Source organism: Artemia franciscana, chromosome 9 (assembly GCF_032884065.1).
Source record: "Artemia franciscana chromosome 9, ASM3288406v1, whole genome shotgun sequence".
In the NCBI taxonomy this organism is placed as follows: domain Eukaryota; kingdom Metazoa; phylum Arthropoda; class Branchiopoda; order Anostraca; family Artemiidae; genus Artemia; species Artemia franciscana.
The window spans coordinates 46,571,807-46,595,178 of NC_088871.1; the positions used below are offsets into that span (position 1 = coordinate 46,571,807).

At 33.9% G+C, this 23,372-nt stretch overlaps 1 protein-coding gene across 1 annotated transcript in view; it reads right to left on the reverse strand.

Annotated features, from left to right (window-relative positions):
• Positions 1–2,367: 2,367 nt before the first annotated feature.
• The window catches only part of LOC136031487 (semaphorin-2A-like), a gene marked incomplete in the record, with an annotated part of 365,554 nt that continues 344,549 nt past the window's right edge, over positions 2,368–23,372 (reverse strand). Inside the window, 4 exon segments of the mRNA XM_065711124.1 lie at positions 2,368–2,766; positions 5,103–5,346; positions 7,868–8,062; positions 14,209–14,357. Coding sequence (XP_065567196.1) covers positions 2,686–2,766; positions 5,103–5,346; positions 7,868–8,062; positions 14,209–14,357 — 669 coding nt within the window.

Consider the following 23,372-nt stretch of genomic DNA (forward strand, 5'->3'; position numbering starts at 1 on the left):
TCCTGATCATGAGCATTTTAAAAAGAATAAGTTAATGGATGTATCTCAAATTCGTGATTACCAGGTTGCGATTTTCTTGTATAAATATTTGAATCACCTGCTCACCCCTGCTTTTGAAAATCTTTTTACTTGTAATAGAGACCATCATGATCATAATACAAGAAAAGCTGACAACTTAACTCATGAGTTTAGGAGTACTACTCGGGCATCTTTTGTGATTCGCCATTATGGTCCCCATGTTTGGAATATTTTGCCCGAGGGTGTGAAAAATGCGCCTAGTCTTCTGGCTTTCAAGTCACGGGTAAAGAAGTTTCTTTTATCTCGTGAATTGCCCTGTTCCAGGTTGTCATTTTATTCAAGGCATTTCCCTGATTTACTTGCTGTTAATTTCTGTTGATTTTTTTTATCTGTCTTCTTCTTGTCTTTTTCCTCTTTCTCTTTTTCTCCTTTCTTCCTTCATCAGTTGAGTTTCTTTTGTATTGAGTAGCGTGATATGAATGTGTTTTTAATTATCTGAGGGTGATAACCTCGCTTGCCTTTACAAGCTTATTGCCTTTCTTGGCAGGCGAATGGCGAATAGTGTTTGTTTTCTTTTCTGAATAAATGTATACCTACCTATACCTACCTATTGATGAAAATAATTTCAAGGTATTATGTCTGCAGACCCTGAAAGAAAGACCACATTACCTGACGATTGACCTTGGCTTCGAATATCTGTCGTCTGAAATACTGAGATATTCCCCATGATTATGTGTGGGATTTACAACTGTAGCCCTACGTCGGGCCGTTAACTTGATCGGTCGGTCTTCAAAAGCTAGGTCAGCCACCTTTTAATTCGGTCCACTGATAATTATAATAATTTACGCCTTACTTTACACATTACCTTACACTTTGTGCGTAATTTCAATTTCCGAAAGTTTTTTTAAGTTTATTGCAAATAAACTTTATTAACAAATAAATCTGCAAATAAACTGCATTACTGCAAATAAATATCTTAACACGTCATTGACAGTCTGATGTTAGTGTGTATTTATGCCATTATGGAGAATAAAGGAGTTATTTATTTATTTAAACGTAGGTCAGAGAAGAAGGCAAAATAACACAAAACATAATTTGTTTTTTTACGGAATTTTATGCAATAAATTAATAAGCATTATAAAAAAATGAAGCTTTTTTAATGATCCCAAAATAGGTTATTTTTACCAGGAATCTTTATCCACTGGCCACATTTGCAACTCTTCAACTTTATTAAATTGGTTAGCATCATCTGAGCCAAGTATAAATGATATCAAGCTTCCAATAAATTATAGACAAATGAAACATTTAGTATTCAAACATCCGAAAAGGGGGTGTGGGAGCTTGGTGAGCAACCTGTAGTTCACTCACCTTGCGATATACTAAATAATAACCAATTCTATTATTATGTCTTCATACCAGAAACGAGAGGTTTATCATGAATTTTTCTTTTCAAAATAAATTAGAAAGTCTTGTACGTTTTTTTTGGAGATGGTTACCTGATCACATTTTCAACTGATTAACTGTTATCAAATTTATTAGCCGAGTATATATGATATTAAGCTTCCAACAAATTACAGAAAAATGAGATATTTATTACTCAGAAGAGGAGAGGGGACAGAGGAGGGGACTAAGCGAACATAATGTCATTAAATTAAATTGCGATGTGCTAAATAAAAGCCAATTATCATCGTATAAATACCTACCTTTGTATCATAATATAAATTCTTTCTAAAATTAATTAGAAAGTATGAAATTTCTTCGCTTTCGCAGTTGAACATCTTCTATCAAATGTTTGAGTAGCATCTGAATCGACTTTTAATGGAATCAAGCTTTCAATAAATTTCATAAATAATGAGAAATGAAAGGGTTTATTTTTCACTTTCTAAGAGTTGTATTAATTTATTGTGGTGATCTTTGTCTACAGATCGTGTTTGTAGTTGATCAATTTTATCAAAATTATCACTACCTTTTGGGCCAAGTGTTCATGGTATTGCTCTTTCAATAGATCATTAAAAGGAAATCAGGCGCTTATTGTTTAGAAGGATATGTGGGGTAGAGGGAGTTTAACTGTCGTCAACTTATCATGTGATGTGCATAGTAAAAGTAAATTCTGCTGTTATATTGTCACACCGGAATCAAGAGGATTTTGTCTGACTCTTTGTTCCAAACTGATCAGTTGTTCGAAATTTCGGGGGCCGAGAATTGGTGGTATAGAAAAATGTGACGTTATTATTTAGAAGGATGAATTTTTTTTTTATAGTGGAGCTTTATCGACTGATCAAATTTAAAACTGACCAACTTCATTAGATTTGTGGGAAACATCTAAACTGAGTGATAGTGATATCAAGGTTCTAATAAAAAATGAGGCGTTTATTATTTAAAAACTGATCACATTCTATTATCAATGCAACTTAATTATATAAACATAGCATAAAATAGTCACTAATAGCTGCTCAACTTTCAACGTTCTAAAACACACATGTTTTTCTGTTATACACAGAGCCATCTGTCGCCATGGAATGCATTCCTCTATTTTGTTTTCACAAAAGTAAAAATTTATACACACTTCGTCTTTGTTCACGGGAAAGTTAAGAAAGGCTAGAGATATGTTTTGCGCACTTCAATTCTTCTTCTTTGAAATAAGGTTCTTTCTCGACATAATTCAATCTAAACGAGAGGACTTCTAGCAAAGATGTCGTTGGGGTGAGTGTTTTGATTCGTACTCTGATTTAACTTTGTCAAGCATTGCTAGAAGAAGAGCCTTAATTAGATGGCGTTGTCAATGGAAGCAAATTAAAATAAGCAATATAAAGTGGCAAAAAAAAAAGAACAATTGGGATATAAAGAAAGAAAGTAGGAACACAATAACTGTATTAAAAGTAAATAAGAAGGTGATATAATCAGAGATTGATCATTAACTGTTTCACTAACACAAAGAGGGGTAGCTCAACAGGCGTGCTCAGCTTTTAGTTATTACCAGTACTACTACTAGTAGCAACTCACTACAGTGCCAAGGCATCTGAGGCCAACACAGCTGCGCACTCTACTGCTCCACCCCAATCTTTTCAAAGCTCTAATCTTTACCCTCTCCCAAAAAGCTTCAGTTTCCTTTAAATCCTTTCTTATGGCATCTTCTCACCCCATTCGGAATGGCCTACTTTTTGTCTGGCCCAAGCTAGATGGCCGAAAAGAACATTCTTTGGCAATTTTTCTTTTATCAGCATAAGCAAATTTGTATAATTTCGGAAAAAAATGGGATGGGGAAAATCCCCAAAATATATTAATTCTTTTACAAAAACTGCACCATCAAAATGTAAAACTTCGTATTGTTTATACCATGGGTGCATGTATATTTGTCTGGTTTTTTTTTGTTTTTTTTTTTCAAAATAAGTGATCATATCAAACCAAAATCATGAATGCTGGTGCCCTTTTTAAGGACACAATAGCCAGAGGACAATTAATCCCCTTCCACAGGAATATGCATCCTCAAGGACCATTACGGACAAAATTGAATCGCATCAAGGCGGTCATTTTTTACTAGAGAGATTGGAACAGGCCCGTAGGTAGTAATTTTTCAGAGGGGAGGGTAATTTGGGGAAACCTAGGGAGGGAGGGTTGGGATCCAAATCCCCACCTTACCCTGCACATGTTTCTAGGTCAAATATTAAAAAAACTTAAAATATGAAAACAAACAGCTTACACAAATAAATAATTTCAAATAAATAAATCTATCAGTAAACTGCAAAGAAAGGTGAGAACGCATCGCACAGAAATTTTACCCAAAACCTTTTAAGGGGATTCTATCCCTTAAAGGATCACCCTATCTCGTTCATTACAAATTGTTTAATTTGGATAGCCAAACTGCTTAGAATTGATTTGGCGGTATTGTCACAATTTGTTGAGCTTGGATAAGATATCCGAATAAATGACAGGAAACTAGAAGCCGACACCTACTTTCACAGATATCTTAAAAAACCATCTAACTTCTCAAGTTTTGTGGCAGAGAAGAAATATTCAGATTTACTGAAACTTACTAGAAAGTGTCAATTTTATTGTTTCAATTGAACGGGGAATAATTTTTTTTTAAGTTCATGAAAGGGCAGTACCTAAAAATATTATAGCATGCCTGTTTGGAAAACATTAAAAATCCGCTCAAAGGAAGTATCATTTGAGTAATTTGACAGCTTTGGGAGTCCCCAGCTGTACTCTTCGCCTTGATTGAAAACCTTGCGGACACAGGGTGCACATTACTTATGCTGTACGTAAATTGCATAGAAGGCACTTTGTTTAACAATTACTATATTATACGTTTGCTTTATTCTAAACTAGCCCTTTTCAACTGTTGACACATATAAAACCTCCTATAAATTTGTTACAAAATTTGCTATGGAGTTGTGGTGTCCCAGTACCACACCGAGCTGCGGCGCTGTAAACATTCACTAATGAGCACTTTGTCTTTGAGACGGTCAGCCGACACTGAGACTCGTAAAATGATTTCCAAGGTATCGAATCCTCGTAAGCCGTGATTCTAACGTAGTAGGGGCTCAAATCCTACCAGTGGGGCCTGGCGATATTTTGATGGGTCATGTGCAGGAAGTTCCTCCTGCCAACTATACTCTAGAGCCCTAATTTTGAAAAAAAGAACATTTTTAATGTGAATAACGTCGTATTCAAATGCATTTATAGAGCGAAAAAGATACATGATGTTATTGCAATGACGTTATACATCATATAAAAGATACTGTATTCAGACAAAATTTTTCATTAGTATAAAATATGCCTAAAAGGCAAACCAAAAATATACCACATTAATGGTCTTTTAAGCGTCCTTGAGGTGAACACATGAAATTTTGAATAAATAAAAATTAAATATCATGAGGAAGGCATCATGATATTGGAAATGCCAAGATGGGGCATCGCCCAAAATCGGTTGGGAACCACTGCTCTTAAGTATCAAATTTCTGTTAACTTATACACTGTCAGATCTATTTTAAGACCAATTCATTAATAACAAAAAAGTTCTAAAATAACTAAAAATAATTCAAATAACTAAAAAATAAAATAAGTAAAAAAAAAAGACTTACCGCTTGCTTCCTCTCCCATGAATTCATAGCTGTTTTATATTTTTCGAATTCTTTGCACCAATCAGCATAAACTCTTTGATAGTCATGTGTTTTGGATGGAGCGGTGCAGCGGTGTGCGTCTACTGTTATATTATATGAACATAGAGTGTCAGATCCAAGTCGACAATCGTAACGCCCTGATTCTGTTTCAGAAACAGAAAGAACTACAAGACCTTGTTCATGAGTCTTGATGAACTTGTCTGGCCTGGAAAATTAAGAAGAAAAAAAAATGTACTGATCAATTTATTGGATGCTCAGTAATAGGAATAATGATTAAGATAAAAGATTGCGCCACGAGCACGGACCCCTTAAGTATAAGAATTGGAATTAAAGATCAAACATTTCGTGTTAACGAACTGTAGTAAGGGACGACCCGGTTCAATAGTAACCCAAAGTCTAAAAAACGGAATTTTGATACCAATAGTTAAATCAAAAGAATCATATTTTGATGCTGATTTTAAATATATAAGCTTCATCAAGTTTAGTCTTATTTATCAAAAGTTACGATCCTGAGAAAATTTGCATTATTTTAGAAAATAGTGGGAAAACCCCCTCTAAAAGTCATACAATCTTAACAAAAATCATACCATCAGATTCAGCGTATCGGAAAACCCTAATGTAGAAGTGTGGAATTTTGGATTTTTTGCCAGAAGACAGATCACGGATGCGTGTTTATTTGTTTGTTTTTTTCCCAGGAGTGACCCTATCGACTCAGTGGTCCTAGAATGTCGCGAGAAGGCTCATTCTAACGGAAATTAAAAGTTCTAGCGCCCTCTTTAAGTGATAAAAAAAAATTGGAGGGCACCTAGGCCCCCTCTCACGCTCATTTTTTTCCCAAAGTCACCGGATAAAAATTCTGAGATAGCCATTTTATTTGCCATAGTCGAAAAATCTATTAACAATGTCTTTGGGGACGACTTGCTCCCCAAAAGTCCCCGTGGGAGGGGCTGCAAGTTACAAACTTCGACTAGTGTTTACATATAGTAATGGTTATTGGGAAGTGTACAGAGGTTTTTACAGGGATTTTTTTTTGGTTTGGGGGGGGAGAAGTTGAAGAGGGGTTACATGGGAGGATCTTTCCATGGAGGAATTTGTTATGGGGGAAGAGAATTTCAATGAAAGGGGCGCTAGATTTTCTAGCATTATTAAAAAAATGAAATAACGGAAAAAAGATAATTAAAAAAAATTAAAAATAAAAATAATGGAAAATAAATATGAAAAGTTTTTTTCAACTGAAAGTAAGGAGCAGCATTAAAACTTAAAGCGAACAGAAACTATTACGCATATAAGGGGTTAAACTCCTCGTAATATACCTAGATCTTTACGCTAAAGTATTTTTACTAATTTTGACTATTTATTCTACGGCCTTTGTGATTCAGGGGTCATTCTTAAGGAATCGGGAAAAATTTAAGCTTTATTGTAAAGAGCGAGGTATTGACGAAGGGGTGAACCCCCTAATATACGTAACAAAAACATACGAATATAGGAGTTAGCTTCGTAAGTCAATTCGTAAGTTAAGTATTTTTTTTACTAATGAAAACGTTCGTAAAAAATTAAAAGTTCTAGTTGCCTTTTTATGTAATCAAAAAATTTTGATGGCAACTAGGCCTCCTCCCCCGCTACTTTTTTCTCAAAATCTTCCGATTAAAACTATGAGAAAGCCATTTAGCCAAAAAAAAAACAATATGCAAATTTAGTTTTAATTATGTGCGGAGAGTCAAAATCAAAACATTCATTAATTGAAAAACGTTCAGAAATTAAATAAAAAAAGTTTTTTTTTAACTGAAAGTAAGGAGCGACATTAAAACTTAAAACGAACAGAAATTATTCCGTATAGTAAAAGGGGTTGTCCCCTCCTCAACACCTCGCTCTTTGCGCTAAAGTTTTTTTTTATTGTTTTAAAAAGTAGAGTTGTGACAAAGAGTCGAACTTTAGCGTAAAGAGTGAGGTGTTGAGGAGGGGAGAACCCCTTTACTAGACGGAATAATTTTTGTTCGTTTTAAGTTTTAATGTTGCTCCTTACTTTCAGTAAAAAAAAACTTTTTTTTATTTAATTTCTGTAAGGACCATTTGTAGTTAAAGGATCAATTAAAGGACGTTTTGTAGTTATTTATTATAATACAGTATATCCATTAATATTATATAATTTCTTTTAATATTTAAATATCTATATTTGTTTATAAAATTTTATCAAATCTATTATATAATATTTATTTAAGACGTTTTTTAAATTAGTAACTCAATGATTAAAATATTTATTGGTAAATTATCGGTAAATAATCATGTTCAACTAGTAAAATATTTATCAGTAAATATTTCAAGTCAAGCCGGAGATTAGGTTCTACATATGGAAAGTTTTTTTTGAGGGTTAGAAAAATTCTGTCAGATAGTTTTTGAGCCCGCCCCCTCATCATACCCAGTCTCCATAACCTCTCCTTAAATAAATACAACTGAGCAAATGTGCCAAGGGGATAAACCAAACGTTTTAAAAGCCTACACAAAGAAACAACAAAGTCTAATTTCAAAAACTTATTTGGCAGGCAGATTTAGGCGACCTTTTAAAGTAATAAAAAAAAGTCGCGCATAAAAGTGTCGCCTAGCAACAGAGGAATGTTATGGAGAGGAGGAATAATGCCTCCACCTCAGAATACTTGAAACATCATAGACGAATACTATTTGAAAGATACAATTTAGAAGGTAAGAGGTAGTGGAACCATAGCCCTCACCTGAAAGTAATAGGATACTGTCCACCTCTTTCTTTGCTATAATGATACCAGACAACAGGAGCTTGCAACAAAGGTTCAGGACCTTTGATTGGGCATGCGAGGTGAACACTTTGCCCCCACGAAACGACCATCCTTTTCTTTGCTATACATGCCTCACAGACTCCTTGACTATCATTACCGACATCTTGGAGCAAACTGCAAAAGAGGCCAGATATAAGAATATTATCATCTCACACCGATTGACTTTCTTTTGTCTCAAACTTACTGAAACTGTTATAAAATCTATCATAATAGTGATTTTTAATATAATAATATACTTAATATAATATACAGCGTCTTAATTTAATAATATAGTATATAGAATATTTCGTATGCAGTATACTGACATGTAATAAACTTGATTAAGTGCAATATATTTAATAAATGTTTAAGATATTGTATACATTTTATAATGTCAATATATTGTATATCTTACTACGTAAATTACATCAAATATATAATCAAATTAACTCACAATATATTAATAAACTGATATGAAATGACTTTACAGGCTAAAAGGCTAGACAGAAATAGTGTCTTTTCTCGGCGTTTTTAGGGTACTTGTCGATCTTAAATGGATTCTCACCACAAAAGGAACTTTAAAACACTATATGCAAGGCCGAATTTAGCATTTTTTTTTAAGGGGCTTTACAAAATAAAAATTAAAACGCATCATAATTTTTTTTAAATTCGTTTTTGCTACGTTTTAAGAGTCAGACAAACATTTCGAGGGGGTGGGGTCGAACCCCCTTAAGTCTATTTTCCCGCCAGCTTTGTTTTGTTACAGGTGTACTGTACCTGCAGAATATAAACTAAGTATCTGTGCTCTAACGTAAAGTGTGAACGAATTTGTAATGTGTTTAACACTTTGAATTTAAAGTACCTCATAGACAGAGGCAAAATAAAGACACACTCCCGACACCATGCGGGGTGAGAGGGGTAAACACAACACAAATCCAAATTATTTGAATGAGAGAAAGAAATTCGATGGTATGTAAAAGAAAGTGGGGGGAGGGAAGGATTAAAATAAACTAAGCTTTACTGGAAAGAAAAACTGTTAAATAGGCTGCTTTCATTTTATCTTTGAGAAGTTATTCCAGGCACTTAGCCAAAAGGGGGCCGACTCATGCCTACTAAAATTTCAAGATAGATGCGTCTCATTCGATTTTTCTGACGAACACCCCTCCTTCGAAAGATGCAACCCAAACCTGATTTAGATGAATTTGTGATAGGCTACTTGCGTAAAATATAACGGCATAGGCGCCTTTTTTTGAAAAAAAGTGATAAGAACTGGATGAATCAAACTAACTACATACGGATATAAGAATTTAAATACAAGTAAGCAATTTTCTAAGACTATACACATAAAAACAATGTAATAGCAATAAGATTATCCCTTGAGCTCATTTCATGCCCAAAATTCCCGTGTTGTCTATGTAAATATATCCAAATTTAAGTATTTCCTAAGAATAATGAGTAATCCAGAGCCTGATGGAACTTTTTATGACTTCCTCGGGGCTAGTAAAAATACACTTCCCCTTTCTACTTTATATTTTTCTTTATTTGGTCCTTATTCTCTGTCTAAAACGCTTGAGCATTGTCAAGATAAATGACCAATCACATTTATTGGATTGAAATAAGCGATAAAATAAGAAACAAGACTCGACTTGCTTTCGCTCCCGTTTTTGTAGTAGCCTAAAATAGAATAGTCATTTAAAAAATATGAAGAAAACAGCAATGCAAGAGGAAAAGATAATTCAATCAAAAAGAAAAATAATAATACCATTTTTTCTAGGATTATATTTCTTAAATACAGATAAAAAAAAAACTGGAATTATTCTGGTTCAAACGATGCTTAATATTCTTAGTTTTCTACCAAAATTCAGTAGTGGGGAGGGGGGGGGGAGAAAGGAGTTTCTGAGGCACGATTGATCTATTGAAAGTCCTTGCATCTGAAGCGGTTCTTTGTTTGGACAAGGTGGAACATGTCTGCTTATTCTGTTTTAGATACCTAAAACAAGCCATTAAAAAATATAGAAAAACAAGAATACAAGAGGACAATATGATTCGATTGAAAAATAATAACTGAATAGCCATATGAAAGAAGGAGCCACGCTTTCGTCTTTTTTGCTATGATCATATTTATTAAACAAACACTAAAGTGAAGCACATTATGTTAAAAAAATAAATAAAATAAACTTGCCTTCAATTTCATTTTTTAACACAAAAACAGATCAAGCAATACATAAAATTAAAGATTTAAAAATACAAAGGTAAAAATATAATTCAATAAAAGAATAATATCTAACTGAAATATTGAATAGCCATTAAATAGAATTAGACCAGGCTTTTGCATTTATGTCAGAATTGTGATTAATAAATTCAAAATTTTGAATAAATTATACTAAAATAAATAACCAAGAAGTTCAGTGTCCTAAACATTAATAAGAAAAAAAAAACTGAAGAAGATAACACAGTACAAAAAAGCTTTTAAATGCAAAAATATATAATAACAATCTGAACATTCCGGGTTCACATCCGGAAGTCTTTATCACCAGAAAAAAAAGAAACAAAAAGAGCAAAGAAACTAGCTTAAATGAAATTGAAAAAAAGCAACAAAGAAAACACACAAGGAAGCTTCTTTTCGTTTTCGTTTTATGGTTTTTTGTATAGGTTTAGTGTGTTTTCTTAGTTTTTTTTTCGTTTTTTGTTTAAATATTTTTTTTAACCGTTCATAAAAGCTTCCGAGTTTGAATCGGGGGGAATATTCGGAATGTTTTTTTATCAATTTTGTATTAAAATGTTTTTCTTTTATTTATTACAGTCTCTTTTTATTATTATTATAAAATTGACGATTTGAATAACATTTTAACCATAAAAAAAACAGAGTTTGCTTGTAGAAAAAAAATCCTTCTTTTTAAGAAGGGATAAATGCCTGTTTCATAATAAAAAAATTTAGCAGCAATTGCGAACGAATTTCTCTAACAAATTGAAAAGCGTTGGGGAACATTGTTGATAGATGTTAAGCGTAAAACAAAAAAAAAATCAAATAAAAAAGAGGAATTTTAAAGTTTCTTCATTTACGGCTTAGTTTTCCTTTGAATTATGCAAATCTGCATCAAATCTACACCAGTAACTTTCACTGAAAGGACAAGATACATTTATCATTGGTTTCATTTGTTTAATTGTTTAATTGTTTTAATTGTTTAATTGTTTAATTGTTTAATTGTTTAATTCATTCTCCGACCAAGGATTATTATTTAACTTAAGAGTTTTTCTTAAAGAATAATTTAAACTTGCTTAACAAATAAGAAATTTGTTATTGGCTTCTATTTCCTATTTAGGCTTTCCCAATAGGCAAAACTCAAAATATTTGAAAATATGTCAGCCCCTCGTTTTCCGATGGACATCGTCCGTCATGAATGAATCCAAAAATCTCAGTCACCCCCATTTTAATTTTAATTTAAAATCACCCCATTTTAACCCCCATTTAAAGTCTCGTGGACATGGTCGGTCATAAATCTTTGAATCTTTTCTGGGTCTCCGATTTCCTTCAAATGGTTCAGAGAACTGATAGATTATTTGAATTACCCTTACTGTATACCTGTCTACTTTAGTTCTGCCCTAGGATGGATGATAGACGTTAGTATCAAGAAGTGAAAAGAATAATTTTTATGCAACTTTTGAAAAAGTTATGCGAACTTTGCCTCTTAGAGACTATCTGTATTGGCTTTACTCTAATTAGCCGTTGCTCCTAGGTCTTTCATCATTGCCATCAATTTTGTAAAAAATAGGAAAATTTTTGGATTTGTTTTTGCCTGTTTCTAAGAAAAATAATGCAAATAAAAAAAATCAGTTAACAAAGTAATAGCAAAATCGTCGTTTTACGTCGAAACATTTGGAGTCAGCGCATAAACCGTAGAACTACAAAAACTTGCACACGGAACGTAAGACTCAAGAAATAATTAGAAACACGTTTCATATTTTACAGTTTTTTTTTTACATTTTCACATTTGTTTTCAAGTTTTAAATGCTATTTTAAACCTTTGTCAATATTTGAAGGTCTAGTTTTTAAATTTTCCTCCAATTAACACGTTTCCACGAATAGTTAGTACCGAATTTTTAATAGTTTGGCAGTGCAAAACAGGACTTAAATAATCTATAAAAATAAAAAGGTCAAACAAGAAAAGAATAAGAAGAAAAATAGAAAACAGGTTCAAAGTAAAAGTTATTGAATGGTTACAATAACCATGCGTCAAAAGGAGCCAAAACTTTAAAGTTTGTGCTAGGTCAAATGAATAAAAAATTAAACCAAGAAGTCCAACGCAAATGTGTTCAAAAAAAGGGGAAATGTTAGCTATTGGTAAAAATGGATCTTTTTTTTATTATTCTTTAAACTCTAATTCTATGTCTAAAACAGACGAGCAATAATGATAAATCATATTTATTCAGTATTGAGTTGAAACAAGAGAGATTCTACAGAGGTCGTTGTCAATCAAATAGACAACCTGGCATTACCATAGCAACATGGCTTGGTTATTTTTACTTGCTTGTAAGAGCTTAGCTTGAGGCTATCCTAAAAACCGTTTCGCCAATTTCTAGGAAAAAACCTATCTTTATGGAATAAACCAAATTGAAAAAGAAGCAATTGGTTTCTGTAAGACTTAGCGGCAAAGGTTTACAAAATGGTGCTAGACCTAATAAAGGAGAGAATAAAGAAAATTACCCTTTCTGTTACTAAAATTATCCTGTTCTTTATAAATAAAGAACAATACAAGCTCTCGTAGGAAGATTTTGAGAGAACCAGGGGGATATTTTCAGCGAAGTGGGGGGCTATTTTCCGGGGGGGCGGGTAAATGCCCAGAACCCTGACAAATGTACACGGCCAAACACTGGTTGTGCCATTTACAATGCCGCATCATATAAAGGGGAACTTATTTATTACCTAGTTCCGCTAGTTTACCATCTTTCATGATTATTCAAATTCAAGGAGTATATGTGTAAACAGAAATAGCCTAAAAATTCAATAAAGAAGGGAGAAAAATAGACAAACTTAAAGAAGTCCTATTCCGATTATCATGAAAGTTTGAAAATTGAACTTCGTTAAAAGGGTGTTTGTTCAGTCCGTAAATTCCAGTCATGAAAGATCAAAAGAGAGTGAACTGATAAAACTAGAAAGCCATAAAAAGCCATGGAAAGCCATAAAAAGTTTGGAGATGAACAAGTTGAAGACCTTGTCCCGTTTTCTATCCTTCTTCCCTCGTGCTTTTTCAAGATTGTAATCAGACTTCACTTTCAAAAATTAACTTTTGGAATAGATGCTTAAAAGGCATAAGAAATAGATCAGTAAAAACCATCACATACACAAGGGGAAGGGAGATGAGTGGAGGAGGAGAATTTCTAGGAAGAGTAGTCTTCCTTCAATGGATTCCCGCAAAAATGGAGAAAAAGTTTACATTAAAATCCCCAAAAAAGTTAAAACTTGGGAGACCAAGACTGAAAAACATAGAAACGAAAACAAAACCCAGAGAAATCGTTCTAATCTGTAGGTTAAATAGAGATTTGGAAGGCCGAAGTTCAGCCTGACTACCTTTAAGGAATTTCTGATCACATATACATTTTATAAACATTTTTCGTGGAGCTTCAATATCATGAAAATTTTTTTACAGGAGATAGAATCAGGTTTCTCGAACTTTTTGGGGGTCCTTTAAACTAAACATTAAGCCCTTTAAATGTACACGCCCGACACTTAATTTTTGTTTAGAATTTTGTATTCATGTCCTATTTTGCCCATTATACTAATCACAATAATTTTGCATTATTGTTGCGCTCAGAAAAAAAGAAAAAAAAGCCAAAAAAAAAACTAAACAAACACGCAAATGCTACATGACGTTCAGTTTTTTTTTCGACAATAACACCAATTTCCAAAACTGTAAGTTAACCATACTCGTTGAGTTAGTGCTTATAAACAGTTACAAATCGTCAAGGCTGCGTCAAAGGGGGAGGTCGACCCCCCTCCCCGAAATGTTTGTCTGACTCATAAAACCGTAACAAAAATGGATATAAATAAATTTTTTATGCGTTTTTGACGTTTTTCTTTGTATACCCCCCCCCCAAAAAAAAATCCTTGTGTAAAACACCCCCCGAAAAAACTCTTAGATACGGCCCTTCAAATAGTAAATTTTTGGCTAAGATTGGTAATTACTTGATTAAAATAAATGGTATATTAACGTATATTAAAATAAGAATAAATGGTGAATTGTACAATTAAATGTACCAAGCAGAAGAGAGTGATATCTTACCCAGGGGAGTAGGGACGACAGGAAGTGGTTTCTTTATCCCAGCCACAGTAGGGATCTCGGACACAGCGTAGACATGAGTCGTATCTTGAACACATTACCAAGTTAATTTGTTTTATTCTTGTATCGGAGGCAGCGTAGAAAGATTTGTGCTAAAAAAAAAAAATTATGAATCAAACATAAAATAATTCAGCTTATGAAACAAAATCTTTCAAAAATGAACGTTAGATTATTGTCTTCCTTTTAGTTGATGAGAAAGTTCATATTTCCTTTACTGCAGATTCACTGTGCTTAATAAATAATGCAAAAATGTATATTTTTAAGAAAGTTATGAAAAAACTTGAATTCCTGGACTGTGGTTAAGTCATATTTTACGTTTTATAAATTGTATATTTTGCAGTTGTAATAGGTTATCTCTGCTACGTGTGTGCTGAATTAGTATATAAGTAGATAGTAGACTTTTCAGACATAGCATATAATATGCTAAACATCAGATAAATCGTAAAATAATCGTAATAATCGTAAAATAAATAATCGTAAAATAAATAAATAACGTAAAATAAAATAATCGTAAAATAATCGTAATATCGTAAAATAACAGATTAGTTTCAGTAGGTATCAAGATACCTCAAGATACGTTTAACTCAATTAGGTTTAACAAAGGAATTCCAAAAGAAGTTACTTAAGACCATAGAAAGCCATATTTTTAATTTTGAAGAAATATCCCTTTTTAAACATATATTTGAAGGGTTTTTCAGCTTGGGACGGGTTGGACATGGTACCTCTCTTACTTTTCAAATGACATCCCTACTGAGAGTTCTAGGCCATTTACTTTGAAAAACTACTTTTATTTTTAATTAAAGCCTTAAAATTTACTAAGAAATTTTTTGGTCAATTCTGCCGATCGGATATACACTGCCAAAAAAAAAAAATTGATTGAATCTAAAGTCCAAATTAACGCTTAAATAATTGTAGCATTAAATTCTCGTCATTCAAGAAAAGTAGTCAAATTTACGCTTCAAGCATTTTCCCAAAATTCCTTGCTTTGATTTTCTGGATATTTAAAGGTTACTATGTATACTCGACTTCCTTGTAATTAATTGACGCTATATCAAGGCACCACTTAGGGGGGCATATGCCTGCCCCGAGATTTTGGAATTTTTCATAAAAAAAACTCCACCAGAACGCTTACAAATACCTTTTTCATCTTCTTTAAAAAGATCATTATCCTCTCCATACATTTTTGCGAATTGGCATCCCTACGATGTAACACTGAAAACTAAAACTTCATTTGGATTGTGGTTAATAGTGGGTTTTCAGCCATTTTTATCAGTGGATTTCTGAAAATATGAATTTTTCTTTCTCCAAGAAACAAAATTAGGCAACGGTAGTCGTCCCAATGGTACGAAGTGCTTTTTTTTACAGTCTAGAGGTGTGCGCCCATTATTAAGGAAATGACAGAAGGCCTATGTACGCAGAGAGAAAATTTAGCGTTTAAAATGCCAAAACTACCATATGATTTAATGCCGGTAAATCTCGTATAAACTAATCTAAAAATAAATTATTTGACAATAAGATAATCTGATGCATATATTCTCAAAAGCAGGCATGCGTTTCTTCTTCTTTATGACTTTCTTCCAACAGGTCCTGCTGTTGTTACTAGTATAAAGGGGTGTAATGTCTTAGCAATAGAGGCACAACCCCGCTACTGACTGAATTTGAGGCGGAATTGATTTAGCGTTAATACGTGACGTTTTATAAATTTGGCATTTCCAGCGGTTTTATATACTGAAGGAACGTAATTTATCCTATGAAACGCGCTTACTTGAAAAATATGACGTAAAATACTTTACTCGTCTTTCCCTTCATTTTACGTACGCTCATCAAAGCAGAAGTAACAAAAGTACAATGCCACCCGACAAGCCAGATCGAATTTCAATAGACTTCGAGTCTAATAGACATTCAATAGGCTTTTAGTAAGGCAATAATTAGAATTTTAGAATTTAAATTGTCCTCAATGAGACACTCGAGCGGATACATCCAAGTATATACTGTCGTGAGGAGGATACGGAAATTAGCACAACTGAACTTGGATTTCCATTGAAAGGCAATTTGGAATGCACGATTGAAAGCCTGGCGCCAGTAATAAAAAACATGGTTTTCAGAACTAACATATCTCAGAAGATCATTGAAAAATGGAAATCCAGCTTCATATCAATCTGTTCTTTAAAAATTCAGCGCGGGGCTTTTCCTCTTGTAAGTAATCCGACCCTGCTATATTTTGGTCAGTTTGCCGTAAAGACTTGTCAAACAAACATACAAGTAGAGATACATCCTCGGATGAGTGGTATTGGATGAACTTGTTGGAAAGGTCATTAACGCGACAGGAGCCGTCCTGGCCGAGTGGGTTGGTGCGCTGGATTCGGGATCTCTTGTCTGAGAGGACGCGGGTTCGAATCCCAGTGCACCCAATTCTTCAGTTTGGGACGGGGGTCAGTGGCGTGACTCTGTAAGCTTAGCCAGAGTCGACCCAGCTCTAAAATGGGTACCTGGAGAAATCTGAGGAACTTGCACTTCCTGGCTGAAGGGCCAAGAAACGGAGATCAGCACCGCCGGTACGGACTGTAAAGTCTAATGCCGTATCCTTTACCTTTACTTACCCTTTTAACGCGACATACCGAATTCCTCTCTGAGGGGTCGGGAGAATACTGAAATTTGCATAACTGAAACTTGGATTTTCACTGAAAAGCAGTTTCTGATAGGTTTTCCAAGATCTCGCACTAATACGAAGAAACGTTGCTTGCCAATTTGCTGCTCAAAAAGTGATTTCTAAATAATTAAGTTGGTGGCAGATAATAAAAAATGAAAATACACTATTTTTTTTTTTTTACTTCAAGATTGGTTAAAGAATCTTCTCCGAAAAAGAATCGTGGCTTTAAATGCGCTTTTTCATTTTCACATCCCTTACCACAAGACAAAAAAAAATCTGAGCCCTCACTCTCTCAAGGTTAAGATTCGAGTCCCGCTATAAAAGAAAGTATGGAATGCCAAGCTTAGTTACATTTCTGAAAAAAATCAATACCACGGACACCAACAACCACAGGACCCATGAACACGCATCATTCTGTTTAAATAATCCAAAAATAGAAATATATGCGATCTTTCCCAAAAAATATTTGCTCTTTACTTCAAATGAAGACTGGAATAGCGTCTCAAATGATGTTTGGTTCACAAAAAACTGACAGTCTCTACGCGAGTTCCTGTGCAACAGAATTCCGCCATCTATGACATGCTAAACCGGGACTGCGTAATTTCACGCGGGGCTAAACCAGAAATTTAGCTTTTATTCCACTGGGCTTACTATGAATCTACCTACGATTATTTATCAAATGCAATGAGAATCGAGCATTAAAAAAGCTATTCAATAAAATTTACTACCACAACCAAAGAGTATTGGTAACTCATAAGAGTGGAAAATGGCGCTAGTGTAAAAAAAAATATATATACCAACGCCATCTAGCGTTTGACGAAGTTTTGGCATTTTTTACGCCTAATTAAATAGCCATGATTTGCCCTCATCAAAATTAAGCCTAGTAATATGTACTATGCCTAATTATGTTAACAAGGCAACTAGACATAACCCTTTGCCATCATAGACAAATAGGCTAGGCCTTATAGGATACGCTAGGCCTTAAACAGTAGGTTAGCCTACCCTAAACAGCCAAATACTTGATTTTTAAGACTTCACTTTTAAGTGACATAAATATACAGATCAGGCTCAAAGAGCATGGGGAACTATGAGATTTCAGCACTATTTGGTTAGGCCTTTACCAATTATCCAGTTCGACTTGAATTTTTTCTACTTATTTAAAGACATTTTAATGTTTTCGCCAGCCACTACGCTGCGTCTGGCGCTAGTAGTTTTCATCTCCTATCTTTCCTTGTTATATCGCCAAAGTTTCCACTCTTATGTTTCCCATGCTCTTTGAAAAGAATAGTGACAAGTCAAATAAGTGAAATAAGAAGGTATGCGAGAAGGGACTAAAACAAGATACACAGTACTTCTTAGATAGGTATTAATCTTTACGTTTTATAACTCCATGCTGTTTTTTAATTCTTTTAAATTCTCGTTTTTTATTCTCCTTAGTAGTTGTGTTCATCATATGTGAAGTCCTGACTTCTACACTAAAATACTTATGGTACATATTTGATTAATAAGAATACACAAACGATTTAATGAAAAAATTCTGATAAAGGCTATTTAAAACCACTACCTTTTCTACGCTTTCTGCATCAATTGCATGCTTGGAATTTTCAATAATTTTCAACAATGTGATGTTCCAACAATAGTCTCAATAATTTCAACGAAGGGAATTTGGTTTATACATACAGAAAAAAAAATTAACAAAAGTATTTAAAGCAGAAGTTCATCTTCAATCTTAACCATGATAATTTTATATTACAATGTGTCCTCAGTGAAACCCGAACCTACAACCTCCGAAACACCAATTTTTTTTTTTACTATTTAAATTTTCTCCTAAAATTTGTCGTTCGTTGAACTCCCTTGCCATTAAATTTATATTATAGTACTAAAGACATAGTTATAGCATTAATAAATGAAATAAACTATAGTATAGTATATTAGTATAAAATAAAGTATATATAGTATATATAGTATAAAATAAAAAGAATTCCCCTGGACCCATATTAGGTCTAATCGAGCCGCTATCTTCAAAGATTTTTCTTTCGGTAGCTTCAAAATTATAAAGTTGATATTTTATAATTATAATTATATAATTATAAAATTATATTATAATTTTATAATTATAAAATGGCAGTGTCATATTTTAGTCAGCCCGTCGAACCGTAAAAATTTTACAAGTAAAACCAATTGGTTAAATTTTAAACGTTTTTCGTTAGTAAAATTATAACATTAACTATCTCTGGATTTGTAAAGACAGCTACACCATCAAAGGGAAGCTAATCTTTTTAAGTTGATGCTGCTACACGCTTTTAGCTTATTTTTTGCCAATTTTTCACCCGGAGTTCTTTTTTTTTATTTGGTGGTACTTACTAGTAAAAACTAAATATGGAGGTTTTACATTAAAATTTGAATTCCCGATTTTGTCTAATTTTTCCAATTTTTAAGATGCTTAAGATAATTACTCCGATTTTTAAGATAAGTTATTAAAGGCTGAGTAAGTTATGCCTATGGTACAAGATTTTGTAGGGTTGTTCACGGCATGGCTCCATTGGAGACCTTTGGTGTCCTGGTATATGCCATTAATGTAAAAATCCTCAAAACCTTCGATCGAGATTAGAGCATTTTAAAATCAATTTCTAATTCTAAAATTTGAAAGCAAAAAAAAAAAAATATTTGTATTTGACAGTTAGTCCATGGTAAGTGAAAAAATTACTTTACTGTAAAGATTTAAAACTCCTTCAAATTTATTCATTTGCACTCAGCATCTATTCTCGGAACGAAATAGGAAATTTAAAAGCGTGAAATAACGAAAATTCCAAATTACATGGGCTAATAGAAAAGAAAATTGCTTCGTGAAAGGACACTTGGAGAATTTTTGGAACAGCTCTACCGATGTCAATGCAACATCAATTACAAAGATGGGACTGAATAAAACCTATTGAAGATTTCCCGAACAAATCTTACCATGTTTTGAAAGCCTTACAGATTCCCAGACCTGGGTAGCCTTGTCCCGTTTGTGAACTAGGAATTATTTAAAGTATGTTTTAATGATAGATGGGGGGGGGAAGCACACATACAATGAAAGAATGAATATGGATTAATGTCAATTTCTCATGACCACAGGCCAAATTATCAGTCACTAGTATTGGAACAGTCAAGAATAATGGGTGTGCCCCTAAAAATTACGTATCTCATTGGTTCTCATTGAACTCAAACATAGTTTCCATGAGATCATACGAACCATTCACTCCATATTTTTAAGTCTTATAATTCTGGCAACGAATTTTGTTCATTCCATCAGTCAGATCAGATTTCAATCCTCTGACCGCCTCACATGCTGCCTCGAATACACTGATTAAGCCAGTTAAAAAGTGTCAATCCTTTAGTGCTTTCAGAAAATTACAAAAACATTTTTGATTCATGGGTATTTTCTATCTATCCCCATGAGATGGATGTCTCTGGGCCAATTTGAAAATTTATGATAATATTTTTGTTGCGCATGGCACTATGCTCCAGCTTATTTTCAGTTGGTGATCAGTGGTGGGCGGCTCTTCGTCATTTTCCTTTTCAGTGATATTTTCATTATTCTTTTTTTTCTTTTTTCCTTCACTGCCAGCCATAGAACTTTAAGGTTTGACGATTTTTTGAAATTTATGGTTGAATTGTTGTTTACTGAATACGTCTATCTATCATGCAAGCAATTTACGTTCAAGCGTAAAAGAGTGCAAAAATTCTCCGCACCTACTATAAATTTCGTAAAGATGGCGGCATTTCCATGTCTTGGTGCGAAGAACACATTTTGCACATTCATAATGGAGCAGGCAGAGATGCATGGATATTATGACCTCTTGCAATCCCAGAAATATTTATGGAGAAAGAGGTTCAATCATGCATGTTTTTACAGAAATATATGATTGGAAGGGTGGACTCGGCAAGACCACCCAAAACGAACAGATCATATGAATAACGAAAAAATTGTAAAAGCTCATATTTAGGAGGCTGGAGATCACCCCCCTTCACGTACTCTTCACATTCAGTGCAAAAAAATCTTAATATAATAATCTAAATTTTCTTTCTTTTCAAGAACCAGTCATACGGAGAAAGCTCTTCATCCCTCCCACCACCCAAAAGTCTATACTTTACGAACATTTGCACTATAGGATATTTTAAGTATTTCCCATTGATAATCTCGATTGTAAAGTCAGTGTCGATTCTGATATCTGGTGTTCCGGTGACTATCTAGATTAAGGAAAGGCGGTTCTGGTGACAATCCAGACTGAATTTTGACTTTCCCCGATTGTGCTTTTGACCATATTTCCCCACGGCATGATTTGGTTTTAAAATTGACGATCCTAAAATCTAAAAACTAATTAGTTCCAGCACTAATCTTCACGTCCATTTTGACAATCTGGCGAGTCACTAGAAAATACCTCTAAGGCGTTTTACGCGACAATCTACGATCCTAATCTTGATTGAAGGATCCACCACAGAAAACAAAACTCATCGATCTGGATTAAAGAATATCAATCCAACAGCAGTCAATTGAAAAGCGTTTACATAAAACTTATTGCGCAAATTTCGCTACTCTAAAGTACAGGTAATAAATATAGCAAAAGGAGGTTTCCTGCTTGTTACAATTTGAAATCCTACGTACTGAGTTCTAGATTCTAGAGTCTGGACTAGAGTTCTAGACTCTGAGTTCTGAGTCTGGACGCTTAGCTGCTAATTGCTGGAGCTAAGCACCAAATTTTACATGTGAAAGGGAATAGCGTGGATATCGATGCCTGGACGGACACAAGTCGAGACATGCAAGTCTAACAAGAAACCATCTACTATTCCCCGTTAATATACCCTAAAATGGCTTCAGTAGTTCATGTCACAAATACTTGGGATCAAAGCCTTGAATTCTATTGATGATGGTCTTTGTCAGCACATAGCCCACTCCATATGCCAGCGCATAAAAAGGTTAATAGACTAAGTGACAATAAGTGAAGCGACAGTTTTGAAGTTTGTCCCATTTTTACTATCACCGGAAAAGCGACTGGAAAACGCTTTTCCAGTTGGCTCCAATCGAACTGATGTTCTTCAATCCAAACTGATTTTTTTTTTTTCTGTGACGAATCTTTCAGTCGAGATAGGGACTACAGATTGTGGCGGAATCGTCCTACAATTAATGATTGGAATAATAAATGAAGTGACAGTTTTGAAGTTTGTTCCATTTCTACTATCCCAACGCTTTTCCAGTTGGCTCCAATCGGACTGATATTCTTCAATCCAAACTGATTTTTTTTCTGTGACGAATCTTTCAGTCGAGATAGGGATTGCAGACTGTGGTGGAATCGTCCGACGGTTAATGATTGGAATAATAATGAAGTGACAGTTTTGAAGTTTGTTCCATTTCTACTATCACAACGCTTTTCCAGTTGGCTCCAGTCGGACTAATATCCTTCAATCCAAACTGATTTTTTTTTTCTGTGACGAATCTTTCGGTCGAAATAGGGATTGTATATTGTGGCGGAAAAACATATATTGTTTAAGTTGTCCATGCAACTTGGCAATCGAGAGTGAAATGGAAAACACAGTTTTTACAATACAGATTATAAAATTGAGAATCTAGGTTATCGCTGAAAAACACATCTAGTTATACTAACTACTATTACACAAATACACGGACATAAGGCACATCTGATTGCTTAAAACAGACTCTGCTTTTATTTAAATATTCCATGGTATCCTCCCCCCCCCCATTTATGAAGCATAGGCAAGGACTATGTTCCCTTCAAATTACGCCCTTACTTCTGCTTTCATAAATAATTGTAGGATGTTAGCCAGTCATGCAGACAATTTGAATCCAAGACCTTGTTTACATAAGAAATAAAAATTCCAATGGGAAAACCAAATTCGGATTTATTTTCTTCTTCGTCATATTGCATGACTCTGGGAGTTCTTCAGCTGACACATGCTTGTTATTTGAAGGAGATTTCATGTCGACATGGAGCACCTCTTTACATTAAACAAATAGAAATAATTATGCTATTCCTAAGATAAGTTTTCGGCAAGGGCGTATAATATGGCCTTTACCGAATTCATTAACAAATGAAATTGCCTAATTTTAGAGAAAGACAAATGGAAAAACATTGGCTTTTATGAAAACAGATTTTCATTTTCTTCTTTGAGGGAATTTATTACTTTGTTTCTTTTTATTTGACAAATACATGTTGGTACTTGGGTTATATCTTAAATTATATGGATTAGAGTGTCGATGAGATTCAGCCAGCCAGCAGCTAATTTGAAAACTATGACATAATACTATAGAGGCTATCCGGATATCATAGCTGTCAGTTAGTTTTTGAATACTAATAAGAGAGTATGCGTTTTCGTCTTGTCTTGCCCTTTGTGACTGCAACTCATTATGAATAATTCATGCAGTCAATATTTTTCATCAGGACGCCAACTGGGGAGG